General features: G+C 40.9%; 1 protein-coding gene across 4 annotated transcripts in view; it reads right to left on the bottom strand.

The window, feature by feature from the left end:
• ap2a1 (adaptor related protein complex 2 subunit alpha 1) overlaps positions 1–19,257 on the bottom strand; it is a 112,344-nt gene extending 93,087 nt beyond the window's left edge. For all 4 annotated transcript variants that reach the window (XM_033644780.2, XM_078161417.1, XM_078161415.1 and 1 more), the window contains exon 1: positions 18,431–19,257. In XM_033644780.2, coding sequence (XP_033500671.1) covers positions 18,431–18,497 — 67 coding nt within the window. In that variant the 5' untranslated portion in view covers positions 18,498–19,257. The remainder of the gene's footprint in view (positions 1–18,430) is intronic.
• Positions 19,258–26,169: the final 6,912 nt, after the last annotated feature.

The following is a 26,169-nucleotide window of genomic DNA, read 5'->3' as shown; positions in this document are numbered from 1 at the left end:
GGTACGGTACGGTATAGTTTAGTTCAGTGCGCTTTTTTTCCGTTTCCACTGCGAAAAGTTGTGAATAGTACCAATGGAACCGTTCCTAACCCTTACCATTTTTGGTCCCCCCTTCTGTTGGGGTACCTAGCGCACAGATCCGGTACTAAAAGGTGGAGCTGTGAACACTTCAGTCCATTGATTGGTCAACAGTGGACCGTCACTCTGCTCAGGTCTAAGTTGTGGCTGGTTTCGAGGCAGAAGCCACTGTTCATGTCGTGGGGAGTTTAATTAGTAAACTGTAAATATGCAGTTAAAGGATGTTTTGCTGCCTCTTGCAGCAGCTGATGTCGGAGAAAAAATAACTTCATTCACTGGGCCAAGTGCCGGGATTTTTAAGGTGGAGCATTAACTCGTAATGTTACTCAAAGCACAAGCTGACGACGTGACTCAATCAACACACCTTAAATATTCCATATGATAACTTTGACCATTACTTTAGTTTTTAAATGACATACACTTTTAGTAATGAGTGGATCTTCAAGCATATGTATTAATTTCTGCCAGGTTATATGAACAGCATATATTCTAATCCTCACTCGGAGAAAAGAAATGGGTCGCATAGAGTCGAGCCAACACAACACTAAACCCCTGAGCTTGACTGAGAAGGACTAAATGCACAAACCCACCATTTTTAAATATCCCACTGAGAGAGACTCTTACTGCAGCCTGTTTTGTTTTGAGCTATTTTGTTATGAAAATGTTGCCGTGCAATCTTGTTCTGTGGACAATAAACGGGGTGCAGACTTCCCTCTGTGTCACCGATAATGAGGAAATACAGGAGTGCTGGACGGAGCAGTGAGTGACAACAACCCCATCCACATTTAAAGGTACGGTTTGAAGTGGAAACGCTAGGGTCTAGGTACCATGTCTGAAGGGTACTTTCGGTTCCAAAGGTACCATACCGAAAATGTTTGGTGAAAACGGGGCTTCAGTCACTCCATCTTAAAGCTACTTGAAAGCAGCAGGAATAAGGAGACAGGCGAAGGCTTGTTTTGTCCTCAACCCAGCAACGGGCAAATGGGATGATGTGGTTGAATATGCTTTAGCATGTTGGATGTGTTTACATTATCATATCCTACAATGGTGGAGCAACGGCAACACACCATCCTTGTCTTCTATACATCTCTCTCTCTGTTGCTGTTGTAGCTGAGCCAGAACCCACAGGCAGGTCTTGCAGCGCCACCATTTCCTTTGCACCCACCATAGTGTCACTGACTCATACTCCAATCCACTTCTTGTGGTAACCTTAGCACCTGCTGCTAAAGGCATATGGATGAAGGTTTGCGAGCAGAACTTGCGCCTGCTCCACAATACATGCATCAAGCTATATACATCCCTTTCAGCTGTGGCACCAGGACAGCATCCAATCCATGTGGCCCGATTTCACGGAGGGGTCAGGAGAAGTAACATTGTCCGAATCTTATCTTCTTTTTCCTCCTTCTTTTTCTTTGGGGTTTTACAACAGTTGACATATTTTATGTTGCATTACTGCCTCCTTCTGGCTCTACTCCTCCAAGGCAAGGCAAGGCAAGGCAATTTTATTTATATAGCACCATTCATACACAAGGCAATTCAATGTGCTTTACAAGAGAAATATGTTAAAATAAAACATTAAAGGAACAATAGATCATTAAAAACAAAAGCAAGAAAAACAGTGCAGAAAATGCATTTAAAAAGCAAATAAAAAGCAACAGCAGACAAATATAAAAACAATAGCTCCAGATTATCCTAACAATAAGTTACCTATCTAGTTCACTGGTAAGCTGCAGTAAATAGTAATGTTTTAAGCCCTGATTTAAATGAGTTGACAGTTTCAGCTGACCTCAGATATTCTGGAAGTTTGTTCCACAGGCGAGGAGCATAGAAACTAAAGGCTGCTTCACCTTGTTTGGTTTTGATCCTGGGAACACTGAGTAAACCTGTTCCAGATGATCTGAGGGGTCTGGATGCTTCAAAACGTACAAGTATATCAGAGATGTATTTAGGCCCGAGACCATTTAGTGCTTTATAGACAAGTAACAAGATTTTAAAGTCTATCCTTTGACACACAGGAAGCCAGTGCAGTGATTTAAGCACTGGTGTGATGTGCTCCACTCTCTTGGTGTTGGTGAGGACTCTGGCAGCAGCGTTCTGGACAAGCTGCAGTTGTCTGATTGATTTTTTACTCAGGCCTATAAAGACACCATTACAATAGTCCAGCCTGCTGAAAATGAAAGCATGAACAAGTTTTTCTGTATCTTGTTTAGACAGAAATTCTTTCATTCTTTCTATGTTTTTAAGGTGGTAGTAGGCTGATTTAGTAATTGTCTTAATGTGACTATTGAAATGTAGGTCTGAGTCCAGAACTACTACTACTATTTGTAGGTTTTAGTGTCATGGCGTCAAGGTGAGCACTATTGATCTTTGTTCTTTGGGGCCAAAAACAACTATCTCAGTTTTTTCTGTGTATTATCCTATTTTATTTCTGGTGTGTGTGTGTGTGTGTGTGTGTGTGTGGAAGAGATAACAAAAGTTAGCCAAAAGTTAGCCACACAAAAAGTGCAATTACAGAATGGTGGCTGGTAAAAAAAAATATGTGTGGCAGAAAAAAAAGGTAGAATTTATAATCCACTTCGAAGCCACTTTGGCTGGTGGAAGAAAAAGATGATTTCTAACACTGCTTTAAATATGATAAAATGCTGTCAAACTTAGGGGTGGGCGATATAATGACTATGTATGATATAATGATACATTTTCAAGCAAGATATAAATTAAGACAAAACTATTTTCATCAATATAAGGTCAAGTTGCGTTACATGACGCATACCTGTGCGAAACACCATACAGTCTCACTGAGGGATTCTTAATTTTTTTTAAATTTAATTTTAATTTTATATACTGTATTAATCCCCCTGAGGGGAAATTCAATTTTTCACTGTTGTCATTAACACCCAGGTCCGAAATACACACACACATGCACAAACAGGTCCTATACATGCAAAAAGTGGAGAGATGTCAGAGTGACTGGCACCTCTCCAGCTACCAGTCCACGCTCCGTATTTGGTCCAAACGGAGACTTGAACCGGTGACCCTCCGGTTCCCAACCCAGGTCCCTATGGACTGAGCTACTGCCGCCCTTTTTTTTTTTTTTCTTTCAGTCTCTATATGTCGAGGGGAACCTAACTGTTATTAAATGAGGTGCTACAGGCAAGGAGAACTCTACAACCACCAGATGAGTGAGCACTATATGCTAACAACAGTCCGTTCTGCTTCTAACCTGCTTCAACACAGTGAGGCAGTCTGTCAGACCAGGACAGATAGCTGATGACCTTCTGCTTCACAGCAGACAGCAAGAGCTACTTCCCATGTGTTTCCACGTGAAGAGACCAGCTCACTGGTGCAACAGCATTTTGCTGAGGAAAATGCACAAATATCAGGCATTCATGCTACACCTCTGCAGGTGTCTATTTTGCTTCATGGCCTGATGGATCATTCATTCACTCCAGATGTTAAATCAGATCCTTCCTAACTTTGTTTGTCAAATACTTCTCTGTGAAGAGAACAAATAGTTCCAGGTGATTCCTACACAGATTTGGATTTCAAGACAGACAATGCCCCATACTGCTGAACACATGCACATCTGAAAAACCCTGACAGCAAGTATAAAGACTATAGTTAAGTTCTTAAGGAATTCTGTATCTGATCTAACTAGCCTGCCAAAACCTGCAGGGCCCAGATGCACAGAGTGCTGTGTGAAAAGCTGAAATTGGATGTAAAGGAATGCTTGGCCCTGTGGAACAACTGCAAATACATACAAGCCCCCTGAGATGTTGCATCCCACTGTGACATGCTTCACTTTTGGGTACTGATTCTACTATACTGACTAAGTTTTATACTCTGGAAATGCAAATTTGCCAGCAAGTGCAGTGTTTCCCCTACCATTATATTAGGGGGGCGCCCCGCCCCCCCAACGCCATGATGTGGTTGAATATTATTTCTGGGCTGCACAATTCAAGTAACATTTTAATAGGCCTAACTATTTCTAACAGTTAATATCAGTTTACAGCTGCAGAGCAGATCTTTCGCCTCGACTACTGCTAAATAAATTGTGTCTGACTATAAGGTTAATATTTTCAGAGGAAAAAAAAACAAAACAAGACAACTGCTTTAATCAAAGATCAGTCAGATATAGCCAAGCCTTCACATCTGTACAGATTTTATTTTAAGACTCCTCACATCCAACTGACCACCAGTATCTGTATTGTTAAATACTTCAATAATTAAAACAGTCCAATGTTAATATACAGTAGACTATGTATGGTTTATGATATAGTTACAATGGCCAAAAATGTAAGTAATTGCGTTGTAGGATGATTTAAGGTGTGCTCCTAAAATTTTCACTTAGGGGCTACAGTGCTCCGACTAAAAAAAGGTTCACCTGGAGCCCTGAAAGTCATTTAAGGTTACCTTTCCTATAGAACAGGTCTATACCTTGTCCTTTTATTAAACAAACTAAATAGCCTTATATTATTTATCTGATTTACACAATGGCATGTCATTTCTGTCTCTACATGGCCGCGTATTTACAATTCTCCTCTGCTCTCTTTATCGCACACGGTGGAGTTCCCCCCTGATGTGCATGCGCGCACACACACACACACACACACACACACACACAGGTGAGCATACTCCCACCAGTGGACAGATTCCTCCCCCCCAAAGCAGCACTGTCAGGGAATTTTATAAGTCACTATTGGAGCAGGGCAGGAATTTCACGTGGCCCTCATGAAATTCCTGCCCTGCTCCAATAGTAGGCCTTGTGCCCTTGAAAAAAATATCTGCCCTAAGGCCAGTGGCCTTGATGCCCCGCCCGCACTGCCCCAGGTGATTTTGCGGTTTTCTCCTCTGCCTCTTTCCCGTCAACACGGCTTTGACACCTGCGTCTATTGAGAAAAAAAAATGCAATGACATTCTGGATTCTTATTGGGCAACATCAAATGAGACGATGCGTACATCACCAGTGGTGGGTTTGATTCGAGCCTGGCATGAACCACTCAGACGGGCTATAACGACAGTTTGACACCAATCTATCACCGGCCAACCAGGAGACTTCATCAAACGCCCGGGCAGGGATCGGTACCGAAACCCAGTATTAAACAACCCAAGGCAAATTTAATCAAGACCGTAATAATAGTAAGCTCCGCCATTATCTGCGTTATTTTTAAAGTTTCGGTGTGAAGTCAGACATCAGCAGAGAGGCGGCGGTGCAGATGAAGGGAATATAACTTCAAGATCACTGTTAACGACAACTACGCTTGTTACTGTAAGTAAGTGCAATAAAACCTCTGCCAGCCAAGCCAACACTTTATCAATACATGTGATCAGCTTGTAGAAAGCCATATTTCAACCCGCTCTGTCGTTGAAATATGATTCTCTCATTCACCGCTATTATGATTTATGATCACGGTCGACACAAGCACATCTCATTCACAAGGCTAACAGCAAAGTGTTAAAGACAAACTAAAATGAAAGCTGTCTGTATGTAGGCTAATACTTTATCTGAAGATGTACCTGAGGCAGCCGACCTGCAGACAGTGAGTGTCCTCAGTAGAGGAGGGACAGAGAGCAGGATGAATGACTGAAACTGATGTTTGTCTTCATGCTGAAATAACGTGACTTTCTTCACTCAGTATTGTGATGTCAGGAGGAATATTTATATTCCAGTGAGATATTATTGGGTTTTAAATAGTGGCTTTGTTGTTGTAAACATGACTGTTGCTGCCATGGACTGTATGAATCTACATCCTGTGTAACTGACCTATAAGGAAAGCATCAGGAGGTGAGGCTTGTGCATGTGCATATGTGTGTGTGTGTGTGTGTGTGTGTGTGTGTGTGTGTGTGTGTTGAGGAGAGGGGAGAGGGAGATGCTGGTAGAGAGATTGTGTCTTATTAGATACCGTCATTTATTATGCTTCTGTGCATTGATAGCTCTTTGTTAGTCTGTTTCTGCATTATGTTGAGGAGGGCCCAGTTGAAATAGTAATTGAATAGCCCTGCTGTAGTTTGTTTGTTTGTTAACTATCTAACAACACATCAAAAATAATTGTAAGCCAGTCTTGTTCAGTGAATCAGTTTTTCATGTACACTCAAAAACATTTAGGCTTAATATTTAAGATTGTTTGCTTATAAATACATAAACCTGGTTGTTCTATATTTAAAACACATTGGGTTCATTAATAATAGACTTAAAATCGTTGTTTTATTTTATGACCTTCCTGCCCTGGCTTTTGACCTTTGTGCCCTCAAAAAATTGACAACACGAAAGGCCAAGCATCAGCACTTGAGACAGCACAGAGAAAAGTAGGAAGAATGCATGCCAGAGAAAGCCAAGCCGAGTAACGTTAAACACAAAGAGACAACTGAAAGCCGCCAGAGCCTCACAAAACAACAACAAAGCACAATTACAACACTAAAGGCCAAGTGGCCTTGCCCATAAAATGGTGAAATTCCAGGCCTGTATTGGAGGATACACAAGTCTAAATTAGGGTTGTCACGATACTTAAATTTCAAACTCGATATCGATACCCAGGAAAACATTCAATACTCGATACCATTTTCGATACAGCAGCAAGATCAGAACAGTAACATCAATGATAGATAGTTAAATAAATAAATAAATAAATAAATAACAACCGGAAACAAGATCTGTCCATACAAATGTATTTATCTACAGCCCTGTTTATTTTCTGTGCTTCTGGTGAATTGGCACCATATTTTCGTTGCTGATAAATAGAGTTGGTAGTTTAGGCTCAGGATGCTCTTGTTTCTACCTCACTATGTGATCAGAGAACCAGGGGTTACGGGAGAAACCAAACGTTTTTTTAGCTTCAATCTGTAACTTTACAGTTAACATAACTTTTCAGACATACATAATTGTGTTGTCCTGTTAAACTAACATTGTCTATTAATGTTACAGACGGGCATGACTGATAAAGTTTTCTGCTTAGCTCCCACATTAACGTTAGAAGTTATATTTTAGTTTGATGCTGGCAACACCAGCTGCTCAGCTGCTAGTGAGGGAAGGGGCTGTAGGCTATCTGCCGTCTGCATCGTGCTGTGTTCACTTCACTAAATGGAGCGCTTTTTCCTTTATTATTTTTGACCAAAACTGGCTGCTCTGATCCTCCTGCAGCTGCGCTGGCCATATTACAGCAACAGAAATGTGTGCATGCATGGACAGCGATGACAACAAGCCGGGTTGCAGCGAGGGCTCTGTGTCTGCCAGACGCTGCCTGCACAGCGCGTGTCCGTCAGACCCGTCGCACGCACCCGACAGGCACTGAGGTGGCGTGCACTGTTAGTATCGATACTTTTGTAAATTAGTATTGTATCCGGATACAGCGTTTGAGTATCGATACTTTTCAGAGTATCGATACTTTTGACAACCCTAGTCTAAATACATGATTTTGTGCTCATATTGTCATTCACCTAACGCATTTGTCTTTGGACTGTGGGAGGAAGCTGGGGAACCTGGGGCCTGTATCACGAAGCGAGATCAACCTTTCCTGGGTTACCCAGACCTATCCTGGGTTGACTAACCCTAACAATGGCAATCAGGATAATCGGTATCACGATGCTGGATATCAACTCGGTAACTCAACCCAGGGTTACTTTATCAAGAACCGTTAACGCGCACGCAGCGGACCAATCACAATCATGAGAGAAGCGCAGCGTCACTGAGCGTCACTGAGCGTCCTCACAGAGCGCCATATGTGAGGGAAAAAAAGTATTTCTCGTGAGGATCAGAGATTAATTCTACTAAAATATGAGGAGGAGAAAAGCAACATTACAGAAAAGGCCAACACCGTGGCAGCTGCAGGAGGAGGAAACATGCGTGGCAACGCATAACGGGATGAATAATGTTAATTTAGTTTAGATTAGTTTATTTGCACATAATGTTAAAAACAGAAAGTATAAAATTTACAAGATTAAAAAAAAGAAAAGTGCCGGAGAGGTTAGAAGCCACTAAAAGCTTATCAAAGAAATTCCCCTGTCAAAACATCAATGAAATCACATAATAGAGAAGGAAAAAATGGGTCAGGAAAGAAGAAATAGAGGACGAGAGAGGGAAAAATCAAGACAAAACAAGGTAGCAAATAAAATGTGTAGGTTAAATTACTCATCACTGGTTCAAGTAGCTACAGTACCTGTACCTGTATCTGACACTGATCACACCCTTGAATCCCATGAAATCAATGCTGCGCAGATGAATTGCGTGTATTACAATTATTGTCTAACATCATTTTATCTGATAAATTGATCTTCTTTGTCATAACGTTATATATGCTACAATAAAGCTTAAAGCTGACACCACAATTAAATCATATCAACACCAAATTGATAGTCTGAATAAAATCATCCTGATATTGAGCTGTGTTAGAAATTAACAGCTGCGCAAAAATATACCTAGTCTCTCTCTTTAAAAAACAAAAAAGAAAATCCCTCAAACACCATGAAGTGTAGACATGATAGGCTACTTTCCACATTTACAGCAGCAAAGCTGTCAATTAGGCCCATTATCTTTAACAGGGATCATTTCCTCCAACAAAACAAAATGTTGGCACTAATTAATGGTGCTATTGAGTGTATGCAAATGATCAGTTTCTTTCTTATGAAGGGGTGGGATGAAATTTCAACTTCTTTCCACTCCTTTTTGAACAATCTTTTCATTGTCTGTTGTTGTTGCTTTCTTTTCTTTTTTAATGTTCAAAATAAACTTTCAAATCAAAATCAATCAAATTAATTAAACTTCCCGTCATGACTGGGCTGCATTTCTGCCAGCGGAGTCATTTTTTTCTGAACAGCTGATTGGCCAGTGGGTAGTGCTTTTTATAGGATTAGATTCAACCCTGAACTTACCCTGCTCCGGAGCAGGATAGCTGTTCAAAGTAAGTTACCATGGTGATCTACCCCAATAAGAACTGAACCAGCTTCGTGAGACCGAAAACCCAGGGTTAACCCTGAAGTTACCTCGCTAAGACATTAATCCTGCTTCGTGATACAGGCCCCTGGAGAAAACCCACGCAAACTCCACACAGAAGAGCCCCGGTCAGCCGGTTGCTGTGAGGGGATGGTGCTAACAACTGCACCACCATGCCACCTGTTAATACTGTCACAATACTGAAATTATTAACTTAAAACAGTACTTTGAAAACAGGGCTGCAACTAAACATTATTTTTTATTTTTCTTCAATCTGTTTTTGTTCTAGTGTTTTCCAAAGCCCTGACAATGTCCTTCAATGTCATAGAAGAAGACAAACCAAAATATTTACATTCAAGAAGCTGGAACCAGAGAATTTTAACTTTTTTTCTACAAAAGATTACTCAAACCAATTAAGTATCAAATTAGTTTGCAGGGCTCGACAGTGCGAGCATTTCACTCGCATTTGCAACTAAAAATAGGTTTGTGCGAACTGTAAAAAATATTTAGGGGCACATGTGCGCATAAAAAAAAAAAATCAGCCGAAGCAGCCTATATTTTTGTCAATAAAAAAATATGATAATCAACTGCAACTGTTGGAGGAACTCCAGCCGCTTTCCCTCTTCCCTCTTCCCTCTTCCCTGTGTGACACGGTTATGGGCGGTTTTCCAAGCCACTGTCAGCACAATGAATGATGCGCGACGCCAAGGGTAGCGGTGCCGCTTTGTCAGGCGTTGCTGCCCTCTCCATAGACAAACAATGGAACAGCCAGCGCAAAGCGGTTTTACAGCTGATCATGTGTAGAGGCCTTTAGGGACTGTTCGCCATGGTACCGCTGCTGGTCAGGGTGGAAATGAAGCCCTTTTCACACAGAGCGCGCAAAGCGCAGACCTCCGCCGACGAACCCATTCATTGTGTATGTGCTACTGCGGTGCAAGAGTGCACTGCTCTGCCACCGAGCTGAGCGGCGCGCGCCGCTAGCCTGCGCTCGAATTGAAATTTTTTTTATTTCACCACAATGTGCTGTGACGACACCTCGGAGAAGAGCCTGAAGTAGACCCGGAAGTGGTCACCATGGAGCTGTAGCTCCTGAACGAGCCTGTACTCCCCCAAATCCTGTCCTCTGCGCCCTACCCCGCGGTGGGCGCCACGAAAGCTCTGTGTGAAAGAGGCTTAAGCTTAAGTCCTGCAGAGTTTCAGAGGACCAGGAGAATGTTTTAGGATAGTAATAACATTATATAAGATAATCATTTTACAAAGATAATATATATAACATTAAAGACAAAATTAAATTGCAATACTTTTTTAAAACTTGATGATTTTACCTTTCTGTACATTTTGTATACAAATTCATTAAATAATTTTGCTTGTAAATGTCTATTTGTATCACGTTTATTATGGAAAACACATTATTTGATCAATTTACATTGTGCCCCTAAAGTTCTTTGTGCACTCCTTACTTTTTCAACTTAGGAGCACATTTGCTCCATGGGAAAAAAGTTAGCGTCAAGCCCTGGTTTGTGATTAATGTAATAGTTGACAACTACTCAATTAATCGTTGCAACTTTATATGAAAAGCAGTGATATCCGATACCAATTTCAGTACAGGGAGATGGACGCACAATTTGGTGCTAGTCATTAGAGCTATGTTTTAAAACTGAAAACTTAAATACTAGCTTATACACTGATACTTTTATGGTACATGATGATACATTTCTCAGGCTTGACTGCTTTAAGGGATCACTGTAAATCTTCAAATAGAGGTCAGATCTCCAGTAATAGCCAGTCTGACTCGAACAGGAAAAAGAAACAAAGAACATATCTTGTTTACATAACGACACCAAGTCCAAATCAAATACAACTGTTTGAAATACTGCAACAGCCAAAAAGCAACCAGTCTTGGAAGGCAAAGGTACCAGGTTGTATTTCCATTACTACTTAACAACACACAACTATCTGAGTCAACATCTTTAGCTAAGCCAATTTTCTAATGCTGTGATGAATAATTACTGGGTGCACTATTGTACAACAGCTGTTGTCATTGTTGGAAGTATTATGGTAGGCAGCAATGGCAAAAACTGTTCTTGGCCAGCAGATGTAGGAGGGATGGGTTCAGATTAGTGCTGCATGATTTGATAAAAATGTGCAAATGCGATTTTGGTGGACAATATCCCGATTTGCCATTGCGATTACAATACAATAAATAAATGGTATGAGTCTTCTTGCTTGATTCAGTGTTTCCCCTACATTATATTAGGGGGGCACTGACCTGACCTGACACAGTTATTGTTATGGACAGTGTGTAAATGACCATCAACAGACTGCTGTTACACACAGTCAAACACGGCTCTCGCACAGCAGCGCAGCACGGCACTGTACACACAGTGGAGCGGAGCGTGTGTTGCGTTCAGGCGTTGTCACGTAAATGACATGTAAATAGGCCATTGCACAACACAGCAGCATGTCATGTGGGCCAAAACCGAGCAAAATTGCTCAATTTTTCATTTGTTATTACATAGTTTGTTATGGACTTCGTGATTTCCCTGTGTCTCTTTGAGGTCTTGTCGTATGGCGTGACACTTACGAATGTATGCGTAACTGTGCTTTGTTGTTGTTTAATGAGGCTCTGGCAGCTTTCAGTTGTTTCTTTGTCTTTAACGTTACTCGGCTTGGCTTTCTCTCGCATGCATTCTTCCTACTTTTCTCTGTGCTGTCTCAAGTGCTGATATAGATTGGTCGTGTTGCCGCGAGATGTGGCGACTTTAACTTTTAAAGTTTTACACAGCACGTCTTGCTGGTCAACGTCGCCATACCTGAATCCAAAGTATCGCCATATAATAGGCGTGGGGTTATTTTTTGCCACCAACTCAGCCTGTTCATGGTCGTGCTCATGCTCTTCTTCAGCATCCATGTTGGTCACTGCTGCACGCCAAGTGGTCACCTGATCATACGTGCTCTACACACCAGGATAGCCTGTGGGCGTAATGTCAACAAACTCCACACACTACAGGAGAGGTAGTCATGTCCACAGGCACACACGCTAACATTCATTTACATTTAATTGCAAATCGCAGCCTTCTATGCTGTTATGTAATCGCACAGCCTGACATCACGATTGCAACTGCGATTAGATTAGTAATCGTGCAGCACTAGTTCAAATAGCCAGTTGTGTATGGGATCTGAGTGGTCAAAACTGGATTTGTCTAATGATCACTTAAAGAATCTTTAATTTATCCACCGTTTAGTATACTGTTTGGGTGATATGACGATATATACTGAGACTAAATACATTTGTCAACCCTCAGAGATTGTACCATACCACTTCCACTGCAGCATCTCACCATTTCTCTGAGTCTGTACTGTCATTATGCGCACTGTTGCTCATCAAAGTACTTTGATTTTTCAGGTGTTTAATTAGCCATTCACAGGCTTTCCTTTCTGCCTTTATTAGTGACCAGCCTTTATCTGAACACTAGCTTATAGGAATTCCTGGTGTACAGTATCCCACTGTAAATTTACACATACCATGATGGAGGATTTTATGTACATCATACAGAGCAGAGAGTTTTCTCTAGAAAAAAGATCAACGGATTGAATCATCACTTTCAGTAAGTGGAATATCTTATCAATGCTCTAAACCGAGCTGTTCTAAAAAATAGTGTTGTCAAAAAATATCGAAATATTGATATTATATACAGTACAGGCCAAAAGTTTGGACACACCTTCTCATTCAATGAGTTTTCTTTATTTTCATGACTATTTACATTGTAGATTCTCACTGAAGGCATCAAAACTATGAATGAACACATGTGGAGTTATGTACTTAACGAAAAAAGGTGAAATAACTGAAAACATGTTTTATATTCTAGTTTCTTCCAAATAGCCACCCTTTGCTCTGATTACTGCTTTGCACACTCTTGGCATTCTCTTGATGAGCTTCAAGAGGTAGTCACCTGAAATGGTTTCCACTTCACAGGTGTGCCTTATCAGGGTTAATTAGTGGAATTTCTTGCTTTATCAATGGGGTTGGGACCATCAGTTGTGTTGTGCAGAAGTCAGGTTAATACACAGCCGACAGCCCTATTGGACAACTGTTAAAATTCATATTATGGCAAGAACCAATCAGCTAACTAAAGAAAAACCAGTGGCCATCATTACTTTAAGAAATGAAGGTCAGTCAGTCCGGAAAATTGCAAAAACTTTAAATGTGTCCCCAAGTGGAGTTGCAAAAACCATCAAGCGCTACAACGAAACTGGCACACATGAGGACCGACCCAGGAAAGGAAGACCAAGAGTCACCTCTGCTTCTGAGGATAAGTTCATCCCAGTCACCAGCCTCAGAAATCGCAAGTTAACAGCAGCTCAGATCAGAGACCAGATGAATGCCACACAGAGTTCTAGCAGCAGACCCATCTCTAGAACAACTGTTAAGAGGAGACTGCGCGAATCAGGCCTTCATGGTCAAATAGCTGCTAGGAAACCACTGCTAAGGAGAGGCAACAAGCAGAAGAGATTTGTTTGGGCCAAGAAACACAAGGAATGGACATTAGACCAGTGGAAATCTGTGCTTTGGTCTGATGAGTCCAAATTTGAGATCTTTGGTTCCAACCGCCGTGTCTTTGTGAGACGCAGAAAAGGTGAACGGATGGATTCCACATGCCTGGTTCCCACTGTGAAGCATGGAGGAGGAGGTGTGATGGTGTGGGGGTGTTTTGCTGGTGACACTGTTGGGGATTTATTCAAAATTGAAGACACACTGAACCAGCATGGCTACCACAGCATCCTGCAGCGACATGCCATCCCATCCGGTTTGCGTTTAGTTGGACGATCATTTATTTTTCAACAGGACAATGACCCCAAACACACCTCCAGGCTGTGTAAGGGCTATTTGACCAAGAAGGAGAGTGATGGAGTGCTGCGGCAGATGACCTGGCCTCCACAGTCACCGGACCTGAACCCAATCCAGATGGTTTGGGGTGAGCTGGACCGCAGAGTGAAGGCAAAGGGGCCAACAAGTGCTAAACACCTCTGGGAACTCCTTCAAGACTGTTGGAAAACCATTTCAGGTGACTACCTCTTGAAGCTCATCGAGAGAATGCCAAGAGTGTGCAAAGCAGTAATCAGAGCAAAGGGTGGCTATTTTGAAGAAACTAGAATATAAAACATGTTTTCAGTTATTTCACCTTTTTTTGTTAAGTACATAACTCCACATGTGTTCATTCATAGTTTTGATGCCTTCAGTGAGAATCTACAATGTAAATAGTCATGAAAATAAAGAAAACGCATTGAATGAGAAGGTGTGTCCAAACTTTTGGCCTGTACTGTGTATATATATATATATATATATATATATATATATATATATATATATATATATTCTAGATATTTGATGTAGTTTCAATACTCATTTTCAGCAGTTTCGATACACCCCTACCGGCTGCTCTTTCTCACTCTCTTACTGTTAAAGGTCCCGTATTGTGAAGTCATATTTCATGTCTTTTTAAAAATAAAGCAAGCATAGGTGCTACGCTCAGTCCAGAGAGAAATGCACACACTTCATGATCAGAAACTGAACCTTAAAATGAGCCGTCAGGATTTCTGTGAATTTATGTCATAAGTATACTATGTACACCATACAAAACAAACATTTCAAGCAGGTCCTTTTGTTTTTCTTGTTGGTATGTTTCGCGAATGTGAATGAAATCAGCTGACAGGACGTAAACATGGACCTAAGCCATTGCCTAGCAATGCTATTCCAGTGAAATGGCATATGGAGATGGACTGACAGAGCATTTCAGACACCGGGGGATTACAGGTAGAGTTGTACCAATACCAGTATCGGAAATGCCTCCGATACTGCCTAAAATGCGGCATCGGCGAGTACAGCCTTTGACCAAGCCGATACCAAGTAATGCCTCAGGTCATTACGCATACGCACGCTATCGTTTGAACATAGCCATCTCGATGTGCGCTTTTGCGTTAGTCACATCGCAGGACTTGCGATGTTTTCTCTGTTTTTAGAACTTGTTAACTTATGTTTTGCTTCAGAAAAGCAGCTCTGATGCTCCGCTCGTTGCTCCGCTGCGCTCGCCCCTCTCTCTCTCTCTCTCTCTCTCTCTCTCTCTCTCTCCCTCTCTGACAACAGCAGCCCCTCCCCCTCTCATGCACACGCTGCAGTCACACACTGAAAATGAGTGACATGCAAGAGGGAGAAACGGTAAAGGAGGATTTATGCCTGGTACACACTACACGACATTTCTGCCTGTTCTGAAAGTCACTATGTCACATTACATGACTGTGGAGTCATAAAATCGTTCGGTGACTTGGCCGACAGACCTGACACACTACATGATGGTACACACCAATTATCCCCGGTCATCTTTCACGATGTGTGTGATGTCATCGGGTTATTCTTGTCCTATTTTTATTACTTTTACCATTATTTGAGTCACTGTGTCTGTTCATGTGCCAGCCGAAATGTTGTTGTAGTCACTTAAAAAGCACCAGCAGATGGCAAGAGCTACATCTGAAGTACCATATGTAAACACCAATGTCACTGATTTCTCCACAACAAGTTCCTGCAAATGTTTCACAATAAAAGCCTATTTAGAAAATGGAGGGATTCTCTCAGCTGAGGTTATAAGGGGCTTTTAATTTCAAATAAGTTCAGCTGATGTTGAGTTCGAAATGACGGCGTCATGCATTATATCAAGGCAACGGGAGTGGATAAAAAGTAAAAATATAAACATACAGAGGGAATGATAAATAACTGCCCTTTTATAGTCTGTTTCAAATGAAGCTGGTAGCCTCTGCAGTTGTGGTGAGTAAAAGCCCCGCCACTATTTTTTAATTTTCTTACTTTAAGTCATCTGGTGAAAATTCTTGTATTTTTTAATATTGCAATATATATTGAATTTTTTTTTTTTAAAAAAAATCGCAATGTCAGTTTTTTACAATATCGTGCAGCCCTACATTCTACTGTAGCCTTTAAAATGTTTTTTTTTACCAAATTGTGTGGCTGCACTTTAACCTGTGTCTTGATTTGTGTCAACACAAAAAGTTTTATGGCATTCATTCTACTATTATGTATTTATTTCTTAATATTTTACAGAGTTTTAGGAGTTGAGACATACAACAATTCATATCCCATCCATATTTATTTTACGTGCTGGTATTGGATCGGTACTCTGTATCTGCAGACAGGGTCCAAAACTAACACTCGCCACTCGCCAATTACGGGTAGATTTTGTCTCTGGCTGGTAAATTTTTAAGACCACTCGCCACTCTGGCGAGTTATTTTTTTACCAGCGAAAAATGCATTTTTGTTACTGTAGAACGGTGCTGGTATCGGCTGGTTTCCTGGCAGAGTAATGTGTATTTCAGGCAGAGACGATCTTTGGTCACGTAACGCCAGGGCCGCCCGCAGAAGCGCTGTGAATAGCCTCGAAGCACCGAGAAGTGAAGCCAGTTTCCTTTCGGCGCCCACGTTATCCAATTGTGTCATCCACACCGGCTGCGGAGCTGCCCTGCAGTGATCGTTTCGGCGTCTGGTCTATTTTCTGCGCGAGCGAATGTGTCAAGCTGTGCAGTTACCCATGATGGAAAAACAGCCCCAAATGTGACAGAGACAACAGTTGGGAGCAGAACCGCTTGTCGACCGGCGTGGAGAAATGCGCATCTGATGTGAACGGGCTTACGCGAGAATTTCGGTGCGCTGCGATCGCTGCCAAAACGTACCTGAACAGCCGAGCACACAGGTATGTGTTGTGTCAGAGGAGAAACAAACCGTTCACATTTCTCTCTTTGTGGCAGGTAACCATCCACAAACCTCACCGCACTTTAGGGACTGTTCTTTACTTATGAAGGGACTGTTCTTTACTTGTATGTTAATCAGTTGGTGCTGTTTCACTTAAGTAAAAAAAAAATGACTGAACAACTTTCACTTGTATTGGAGTAATATTTGACCAGGAGTATCTTTACTTTCACTCAAGTCATGTCGTTGAATACTTTGTCCACCACTGGTCAGACATTCATGTTTATATAGGGCAGGCCCTGCTGTTGCAGTCTGGTCGAGCTAAAATGTTATGTCTCAACTGTCCAAAGGAGACTGAAGTCAATGATTCATGTAAAATTCCCTAATGAAAGATTATTTTTGCACTGTAGTAAGAATACTACAGAATTTATTAACCCAAATATTACACTTAACTGTTGAAACAGTTATTCATATTTTAGCATACATTATTACTAATATTAGTGCACACTATTAAAATATTGATTGAGAATCGCATACAAGACCCAAATGACATGCTAAATAATACTGATAGCAAATTACAACACTTAAAAGCAATTTTCATTTGGTTGGCTGGTAAAATATCTGCCTGGCTGGTAAAAAATTTCACTTACCAGCCAGCCTGGCTGGTAAGTGAAATTTGCAGGGATCGGAATCGGTATCTGGAAAGAAAAAGTGGTATCGGTACATCTCTAATTACAGGTATATTCTGGCAGACAGTATGACAAAAATAATGTGTTTTTTGTTCTAGTAGCAACCCAAAACATGAGTATGAACCTGAACATGAGTATAATGTGGGCCCTTTAATGCTTATTACCTTCATTTTGCTCTCTGCTACTAACAAAGAAAAGTTGTCATTGCCATGTTATATCCTTGATATATTTATCTTTTAATCAAACTTTCAACGTCAAATTTTCCCATGGTATCAAAAATGGTTTTGAATATTGATATTTTACATTGTGTTGTATCAATGCTAGATATTCCAGTATCATGAAACTACTGGCAAATAAAGCTGAAATCAACTTTTTAATATTTATTTATTATTATTTATTTATTTCATGATGTCTTATTCCATGTGACTGATTGTGAATTATGGAAGAGGCTTCAGTCTGAAGAGGGGTCAGGTTGAGGTTCTCTTGCCGTCATTCTCTTGTTGAGCAGACAGAGCAGTGTCCTGCTCTACGTTTTCTCTATATGGACTGTCATGCTGTCAGCTTAAAAGAATGACATATACACTGCATCTTAACTGTGGAATTAAGCTTACTGCAGTTTAGGTTAGACAGCTGGATTTCAATTATGGTACAGATGTTAATGGTCTCAGATTGACCAGAGCGACAGCCCAATCTCAGACATAAAAGACCTCTTCTGTATGGAAGCATCAGACCCTTGGTTATGTTACAGCAATTGGTGGTCCAACTGTCATCTTACAAGCAACACAAGTATTAATTGTTAAAATATTGAGAAGTTGGCCGTTGGTTGAAAAATAAAAAAAGGGCTCCTACTGGCAAATGCCGTTCTTTGCTTGCCCCCACGTCATCCACTACAGCATGTAAAAGGAAGCAACACGAGTAAAATTAACTGATACTATTAGCGTTAAAAGACGCCAATCAGTTACTAGAATAAAAGAAAATGTTACTTACAGTTTCTAATGTCCGAAATGAAAACGGCTAATCCGCGCATTCCATCTCCTTTCGACACAGCCGGCATTTTTGCAGGTTTCTGTCCTCACTCCGGCCTTATCCGTAAAAATGAACTGACGTCGGTCAGCTTTTAACACTGGGCTGGAGTGGAAGATGGCCAACTTGACGTTCAGTGGTAGCTAGCTACTTCGCAGTTCCTGCCGTTCACTACAACTTTAAGATTGACTGTTGCCTACCAAGGTAACTGTAAGCTTGTGGGTGGCTAGCTCGGATCGCATTTGCTAGATTAGCTGGATGGCGGTGGATCAACCAGCAGCAGGATAAGTTAACGTTATCCCTGTTAACTGGCTCGTTTCCGCTGGCTATGGCAAGCTAACGTTATTTCATTCAATCCCTATTTAGCTAGGATTAGAAGCAACGCGCACAACACCTAGAGTAACAATACACTGAGGTTAAGACCACCAGCTGTTCGGATGTCTCTCAGGTAAATGCAGTCAGATGTGTTAATGAAAACAACGCCCGAGAATATAACGTTAAGTTACTTCGAGTCAAGCACCGCAAAGCTAGCTTAACAGCTAGCTAGCTAGCTGGCTAGCAATATCATTCAAATACTGGAATACATCACCAGTTGACCGGAATAGCACAGTAGACGGTCCTAATAGCCAACCAGCGATATGAAATGATAGCCCGGCTCTCTTTATCACGCACTAAAGTTGGTTGATAAAATATGCTGTATAATTTATGTCCGTTCTAATGCTCTAGCCTCCACTCCGCGGCTTGGATAAGGCTCGTGACAGCAGATCCAACAGCGTGACCGCGCGACGCACCCATGTACGCGCACGCTCCTTTCCTGACTGAGTGCAGCACAGCGCTGATTGGCCCAGCTCGCAGCGGTACTGACATTCGTGACATCAGCCCAAATCTCCTGTGCCCAAAACTGCCTGCTCAGACACGAAAACCTGGCTTGTCAAATAATTTTTGAAGCAAGGGACTTCTGTTTTTTATTTTGGCTTTGGCATACTAACGATTGTATTTTGTATTTATTTTACAGCTGATTTTTTAAAGAAAACATGCCTTGCGGGTTTGGAAGGCATACATTCTTTAAAACTCGCTAAAATTATTTCATTTATCATAGAAACTGTAAAAACAGAAATTGTTATGTTTTCAAATTTCCAGTGGTCCTGAGACACATCATGTGTGAAGAAAAAGTAAACAAACAAACAAATCTGACCTTAAGGAGGAACAATACATTTACATGAATATTTGTTTTGTTCTCTTAAGAACAGCTCCTATGACAGTTATATGTTGTATATGTTGCTGGTATCTTTAATTCCTTCCAACTAAAATTCTGAATATTACTTGCAACCTCCTAGGCTTTAAAATGAAGCCAAAGCAGAAGGGCCAAAAACTGCAGTTCTTTGAATGTCCACTTGAGGCTGGCTCCAGAAGCCGGTCAGTCCTCATAAATGGATGTTTTATAAACATGTTTACAGCCTAGTAAAAATGGTAATGGGTCCTGTAGCTAATTTCCCCGTTCCTTACAACTGAATTGGGAATGATTTTTTTTATATAACTCACCTGTTTACATTTTATTAAGGCTTAGAGTTCTGCATAATTGATGGCAGACTGCTTTGAGTGACAGGCTGTCTGCTGATAGTGACCTTCTCTGTCAGTTCCACCCCTCAATCCCCCACAGCTCCACCCTCTTGCCCAAATATGGTCACTTCTGGCTCCAAAAAACAAGATGGCAATGGCTGAAATACAGAAGTTGAGCCTTCAAAATGGGAGTCCTCAAACCAATAGGTGTCATCACAGTAGCTACGTCCATTATTTATACAGTCTATGGTCACTTTTCCGAATACAAACAATTTAAACAAATAATTTAAAAAGTTCACCCACCTCCAACCCATCCGTTAATCAGAATGTTATTTTTTTATAGCCCAACCTGTCTGACGCCTGTCTTAATTGTTGTGCCTGCAGATATACCTGCAATCCATGCATCACTACATGCAAAAATGATCAGATACTGTTTGTAAACTGTATTACCAACAAATGTGAAAATGAATATTAACTCCAGATTCACTCTTGTTTTGAAATGAGCTCTGTCCGCTTGGTGTTTCACCTCACTATATTTGCCTATTGTTGTTGTTGTTGTTGTTGTTTTCTCTGCTATGTCTGTGATTTTCACAGCTGCCTCTTGGATGCATGCTGCATACAGTCTGACTCCTGGCACCTATACCTTTTCTATCCAGTCCCAACCTCATGTGCACTGTGCCCATAAATATCCTGACCACAGCAAAATAAGAAGAAAATAATCAAATCCAGGCTGAGGGCAGAGTCTCTGCAGATAAATATACCCCCATACTTTGAGTGGGTCAATAATGATGATTGAGAGGGATCACTTTAGTAGAAGTCTATATGTTGTTTTTAAGGAAATTCCCGCATAGTATACATTTGAGTAGGTTATTGTGTGTAGAAAAACGACAAAATTAAGTATACTTGCACCAGACAGAATGCAAACTAAAAACAGTTCATTTTGAAGTGTGCTGTTGATGCACACTATTCTGCCAGCATACAAATACAGGTAGTCCAGTTATCAGTGAAAGCTGGTAAGTTGGTTGGAGCAGACGGAAGATTTTGTGAATAGTCATCCGGTTGGAGAGTGAGGCGAGCAAAGGCGGGTTGCATGCAAACTTTACTGTACGTAACGCAATTGGTGATCATTCTGAGTGAGGCGAGTGGCTGTCAAAGATGGAGTTTGGCCAAACAAAACTTGCAAGGAAACATTCATGGTCTGAATAAAGAAGTGGAGGAGAGTACAGACTAAGGCCTACCCCCCAAACAATAGACCTAATTACAAAGGTGGCACTGATTATTTTGACAAACAGGAGGAATGGAAAGTCATTATTACACTCAAAAATTATAGGCCACTTCCATGCAGTCCAGGTGACTAAAGCAAAAGAGAAGAGAATAGGAAAAAATGATATATGCTGAGTAATAGAAGAATTCTAACCTCAGCAACAAAGAAGAAGCAGCAATAACAGGAATAACATCAAAGCTGCGAGGTGTGATTTCAAGTGTACCACTGGAAATGTCCATGGAAGAGGTGAAGAGGATGAGATCCCAGGTGGAAAGGTGATAGAGGCCGAATAACTCCAAGCTAATAAATATAGTGTCTACTCTTGCAGCTTGTCAGTCTTGGTTGTACTTTAAAAAGATAATATCCTGTGAGCTAAAAATCTTGATTACTTACAAAGTGACAAAATTAATTTAACAGCCATTAAGGTGCTTGAAGTGTCAAAGATTGGAACATACAGCACAACAAAGTAAAGGGAAGCAAACATGTACAAAATGTGGAGGTCAGCATGATTATGGCAAATGTAATTAGGATGCTAGACTGAACTGTGTCAATTTTGGAGGTGAGCATAGCGCTGCCAGTGATGGATTTTGAGTTTGCCACGTAACTTAAGGGTTAACTCTGGGTTTTCATAATACAAAGCTGGTTCTCTTTTTACCAGGATAAATCACTGTGGTAACTTATGCTGAACAGCTAACCTGCTCCAGAGCAGCCTGTCAACACTCAGACCTCTGACCAATTAGATCACTGAAGACAAAAAGTATCCATGGACAAAAGTCCTGAGTGACAGGTAAAAAGAGTAGCATATATATTGTTATAGGCCAGTAGAATCATTTCGTTGTTGCAAGGCTCTATTTCCACTGGTTTTAAAACAGAACTTTTCACAAAAGGAGAGATTGTAAACACATGATTTTAGCAGGATTTTATGCAAAGTTTATTTTAATCTGCAGTGATAATGTTGCTATTTTACACTCTAAATCCATCACTGCAGCTCCAAATAACACAAGACACCTGAGCAATGAGAACTAGGAAAAAGGATAATATTTAATTAGAAAACTAATCCAGACACTGTAAATTGGCTCCTGTTAGTGTAAATGCAACATTTTGGTCAGATAAACCTCATCAGTCATTAACTAGGCTACTTTTCCACCCTTTACTTCTGCAACATAAATAGTCGTGCATTACTTTAGAGTGTTTTATGTCCAACTAAATAGTAAAAATAGCCTATAATACTGTCACATATAGCTCAGTGATCCTTACACATAATGTAAGTCTCTGCTGATGGTGAATTTTCAGTGTTTCTACATTTTCCGTTATAAAATTACAGATTGTTGTTTACATCCTACACCACTGACATTTTACTGTCTCACCGTCCCAGACACTTTCTGTACCATTTCATCTCATATGATATGAAGTAGCCTACTTCATTTATGGTTCTGATGATGTCGCTAATAATTAACACCCCCACCCCTTTCACATGAACACACTCATGGCTGGATAGGAAAATCCAGAGCTGACTGAACTACTTGATAACCGGCTTTGTAGTACCGGTTACCTAGACAGCCAATGTTAGGGTCAAGCCAGATAATCAAAGGACATCCTGGTTAAGCTGAACTGGTTTTATAGTACAGGCACCTGGTATTAACATGCTTCTGTGATCCAAACACAAGTGGACTGCCATGACACATTGCATTCACACCTGGGTCTGTCATATGTCTCCAGCCACTTGTTTAGATTTTGCTACTGCCTAGGTCACTCATGCTAGAAGGTCAAAGGGCCCCGTGCACAGTTATTACACCCTCACTCTCTTGATCTACTCACTAGCATGTTCACTCATGTTAGCGGTTGTGTTGGCACAGCTGGAGATATTGCTGTAAGCAGAATTTCATGTCTTCTTCCACAGTGCAAAATGATGGAAGGTCATTAGCATCACCAAAATAACCCCCACGCCCGGCATTGATGACATAGTCCTTGTCAGGGACGCATTAGGACACATTAATGTTTACACTACAGAATATATGTGGTCAAATGTGTCCCAGACCACCTCAGCAAGTGGTTAGAGTGATCAGATCACAATGCCTCTTGGTGGCTGTTGACACTTGTATTTAGAGCTGTCCACTTGTGATTGGATCACCAAGACAGATCAAGAAATACATGTAATGTTGATGAGAAATAATGATGTTCTCAGTATGCTATTTAAATTCATAATGTCATTCTATCTTTGTAATGGAATGCTAGAGGTCTTGTTGCAAATGGCCAAGAATTTCAAAGGTTTATAACAGATTCAGAAGTGGTCCTCTACTTGATTTTACCTGGGTATGAGTCCTTAAGATGTGATAGAGGGGAGAACCAAGGTGAAGGGTGTGCAACATTTATAAAACAGGGAGGAGCATTCAGAAGAGGAGCAACCTCAACAGAAATGGAATGTGTAGTTACTGAAAAATGTAAAACAGACAAGAACTGTATAACAGTGAACTAATAAAACCCTTGACATCAGTGGTGTAGTGACAGTTGATAATGTGGGTATACGACTAGGGAGACAGGTAGGTTACCACAGACCATGTGTAACCACACCAGCTCAGGACCTCCACATCCAGCATCTTCACCTGCAAGATCATCTGAGACCAGCCACCCGTGCAGCTGATGTAACAAACGGTTTGCGCAACCAAAGAATTTCTGCACAAACTGTCAAAAAACAATCTCAGGGAAGCTCATCTGCATGCTCATCATTCTCACCGGGGTCTTGACCTGACTTTGTTACTGACATGTGCGGCTGTGAGACTGGTTGGATGTTCTGCCAAATTCAGGGAAACAACATTGGAAATGGCTTATGGAAGTGAAATGTACATTCAGTTAACAGGCAACAGCTTTGGTGAACATCCCTGCAGTCAGCATGCCAATGGCATGCTCCCTCAAAACTTCTGTAGCACTGTATTGTGTGATCAAACTGCTGTTTAATCAGCATCTTGATATCCATATGTATATAAACCAGGCACAAAAAAGTATGGAAATTTGTGTTTGGTTGATTATTTCTTTGTTGTAGGCTAACAATGCTTCTTGGCAATAAATCTTATACCGTTGGAAAGCCTGTTATTTCCCTTTTCAATGGTGCCACATTTGTAAGGAACATGTATTTGTTGGATGAGCAGCAGAGCTAAGTATGTGGGTTGCGCCCATGAAAGATTTGCCAAATCTTCTCTGCCAATGCCAAACAGCTTTTTTTTTTTTTTGCTGTTGACTCTTGTTTGGTGTTGTTTGGTGGACTGGATGATTGAGGTCTGAAAAAACAAGACATATTGGCAATATATAATTTATTCATTTAACAAACAGGAGCCTCAGTAGCGTGTGGAGGAACTATACACAGCCACAACAGCCTGGCACCTCCTCCTCATGCTGGTCACCAGCCTGGTCACACACAGCCTTTCTTCAACCAGCATTTATCGCAAGTCAGCTAACATGGTTGTGTTGGTCACTCTGGCACGAACAGCGCACCCAAGGTGATCCCACAAGTGTTCACTGGGGTTGAGGTCAGGACTGCTGGCAGGCCATTCCATCCTCCAAATTCTGAAGGTATTCTACATTTTGACACAAAGGTTTCAGTTTTTATCTGAAATGTATGTTGCTTCCAAATATCACTAATCATAAAAGAACATGTTCCAAAGTGTTTGTAGGTAAGAAGAAACTTTGTAAGGGGTCAGGACTGGTCCAAAACTGATTCACACAGATTCTTATTGTGGTTTGTGGTGAGTTGTAGATTAGGGAACATAAACTAGATGGTTGTTGTCACAAAAAATGTTTGTGTTTGAGGGGAGCATTGGTCCCACATATTGTATTCAAGGACTTTGAAAATCCTACAATAATTTCTGTTTTTACAGAACCGTTTCTACAGTTTCTGGCTGTGATTAACAGTGTGATTTTGCCAATTTTTCAGAAAACATGCATGCTGTCTTTAAAAATTTGGTGGTAAAAAATAAATGCAAAATATATTAGGCCACATTTAAAGTTGCATGTTCCCTCCCCTAAGCAAAGGCAGGGAGGGACTGGGACAACAGGAAATGATGCAGAAAGAAAAGAAAGGTCTAGTGGAATATTTAAAGACGACCTTTTTTGGTTAATATTATTAAACCTAAAATGTATTTACCTAATGATATGGAAATACAACGCCATCGCATATTATGCACTCCTGTACAGTAGGTGGCGGTATGTACCTTTACGATTAACGGCTGCAATCCGCTTTAAAACCAAAAGAGGAAGAAGAAGAGGGTGGAAAATTGAGGTTGCTGATGACCTAGCAAAAAGGGCACTAGAAAAGAATTTAACAGTCACAGTACCTTATGGAAAAGGAGAGGGTAAAGCAATTATTAAGGCAAAAGGCTTGGAAATATGGAAAAAAAAGATGGGAATATGACCAGAAAGGAAGAAAATATTATAACATACAAAAATCAGTCATGACAAAAATCATTAAAGAAAGGAACGGAAGAGAGGAAATCGTCGTGATGAGGCTTAGAGTCGGTCATACTGGTCTGAATGATATAATGAATGTAATGGGGAAAAAGAATACTGACAAGTGTGAGAGATGTGGTGTGAAGGAAAATGTGGAACATACAGTATAACAATGCACTTTGTACAGTATCCATCAGAGAGAGAGAGAGGCTGCAGAGGAGAGTGAGAGCAGCACGGCGTGAGTAGACTCTGGCTGGAATATTAGGGACAGAGAAGGAGATAAGATCAGAGATGTGAGGAAAGCACCTATTCAACTTTCTGAGGGAGTCAAGATTGATGGGTAGAATGTAAAGGAGAGGATATGAGGCTACACACTCTTGTACAGTAGGTGGCGGTATGCACCTGAACGTTGCTCGCAATCCGCCATTAAATAGAAAGA

The sequence above is a fragment of the Epinephelus lanceolatus genome, chromosome 18 (genome assembly GCF_041903045.1).
Source record: "Epinephelus lanceolatus isolate andai-2023 chromosome 18, ASM4190304v1, whole genome shotgun sequence".
Taxonomy (NCBI): domain Eukaryota; kingdom Metazoa; phylum Chordata; class Actinopteri; order Perciformes; family Serranidae; genus Epinephelus; species Epinephelus lanceolatus.
This window is presented reverse-complemented; position numbering and strand designations above follow the sequence as displayed.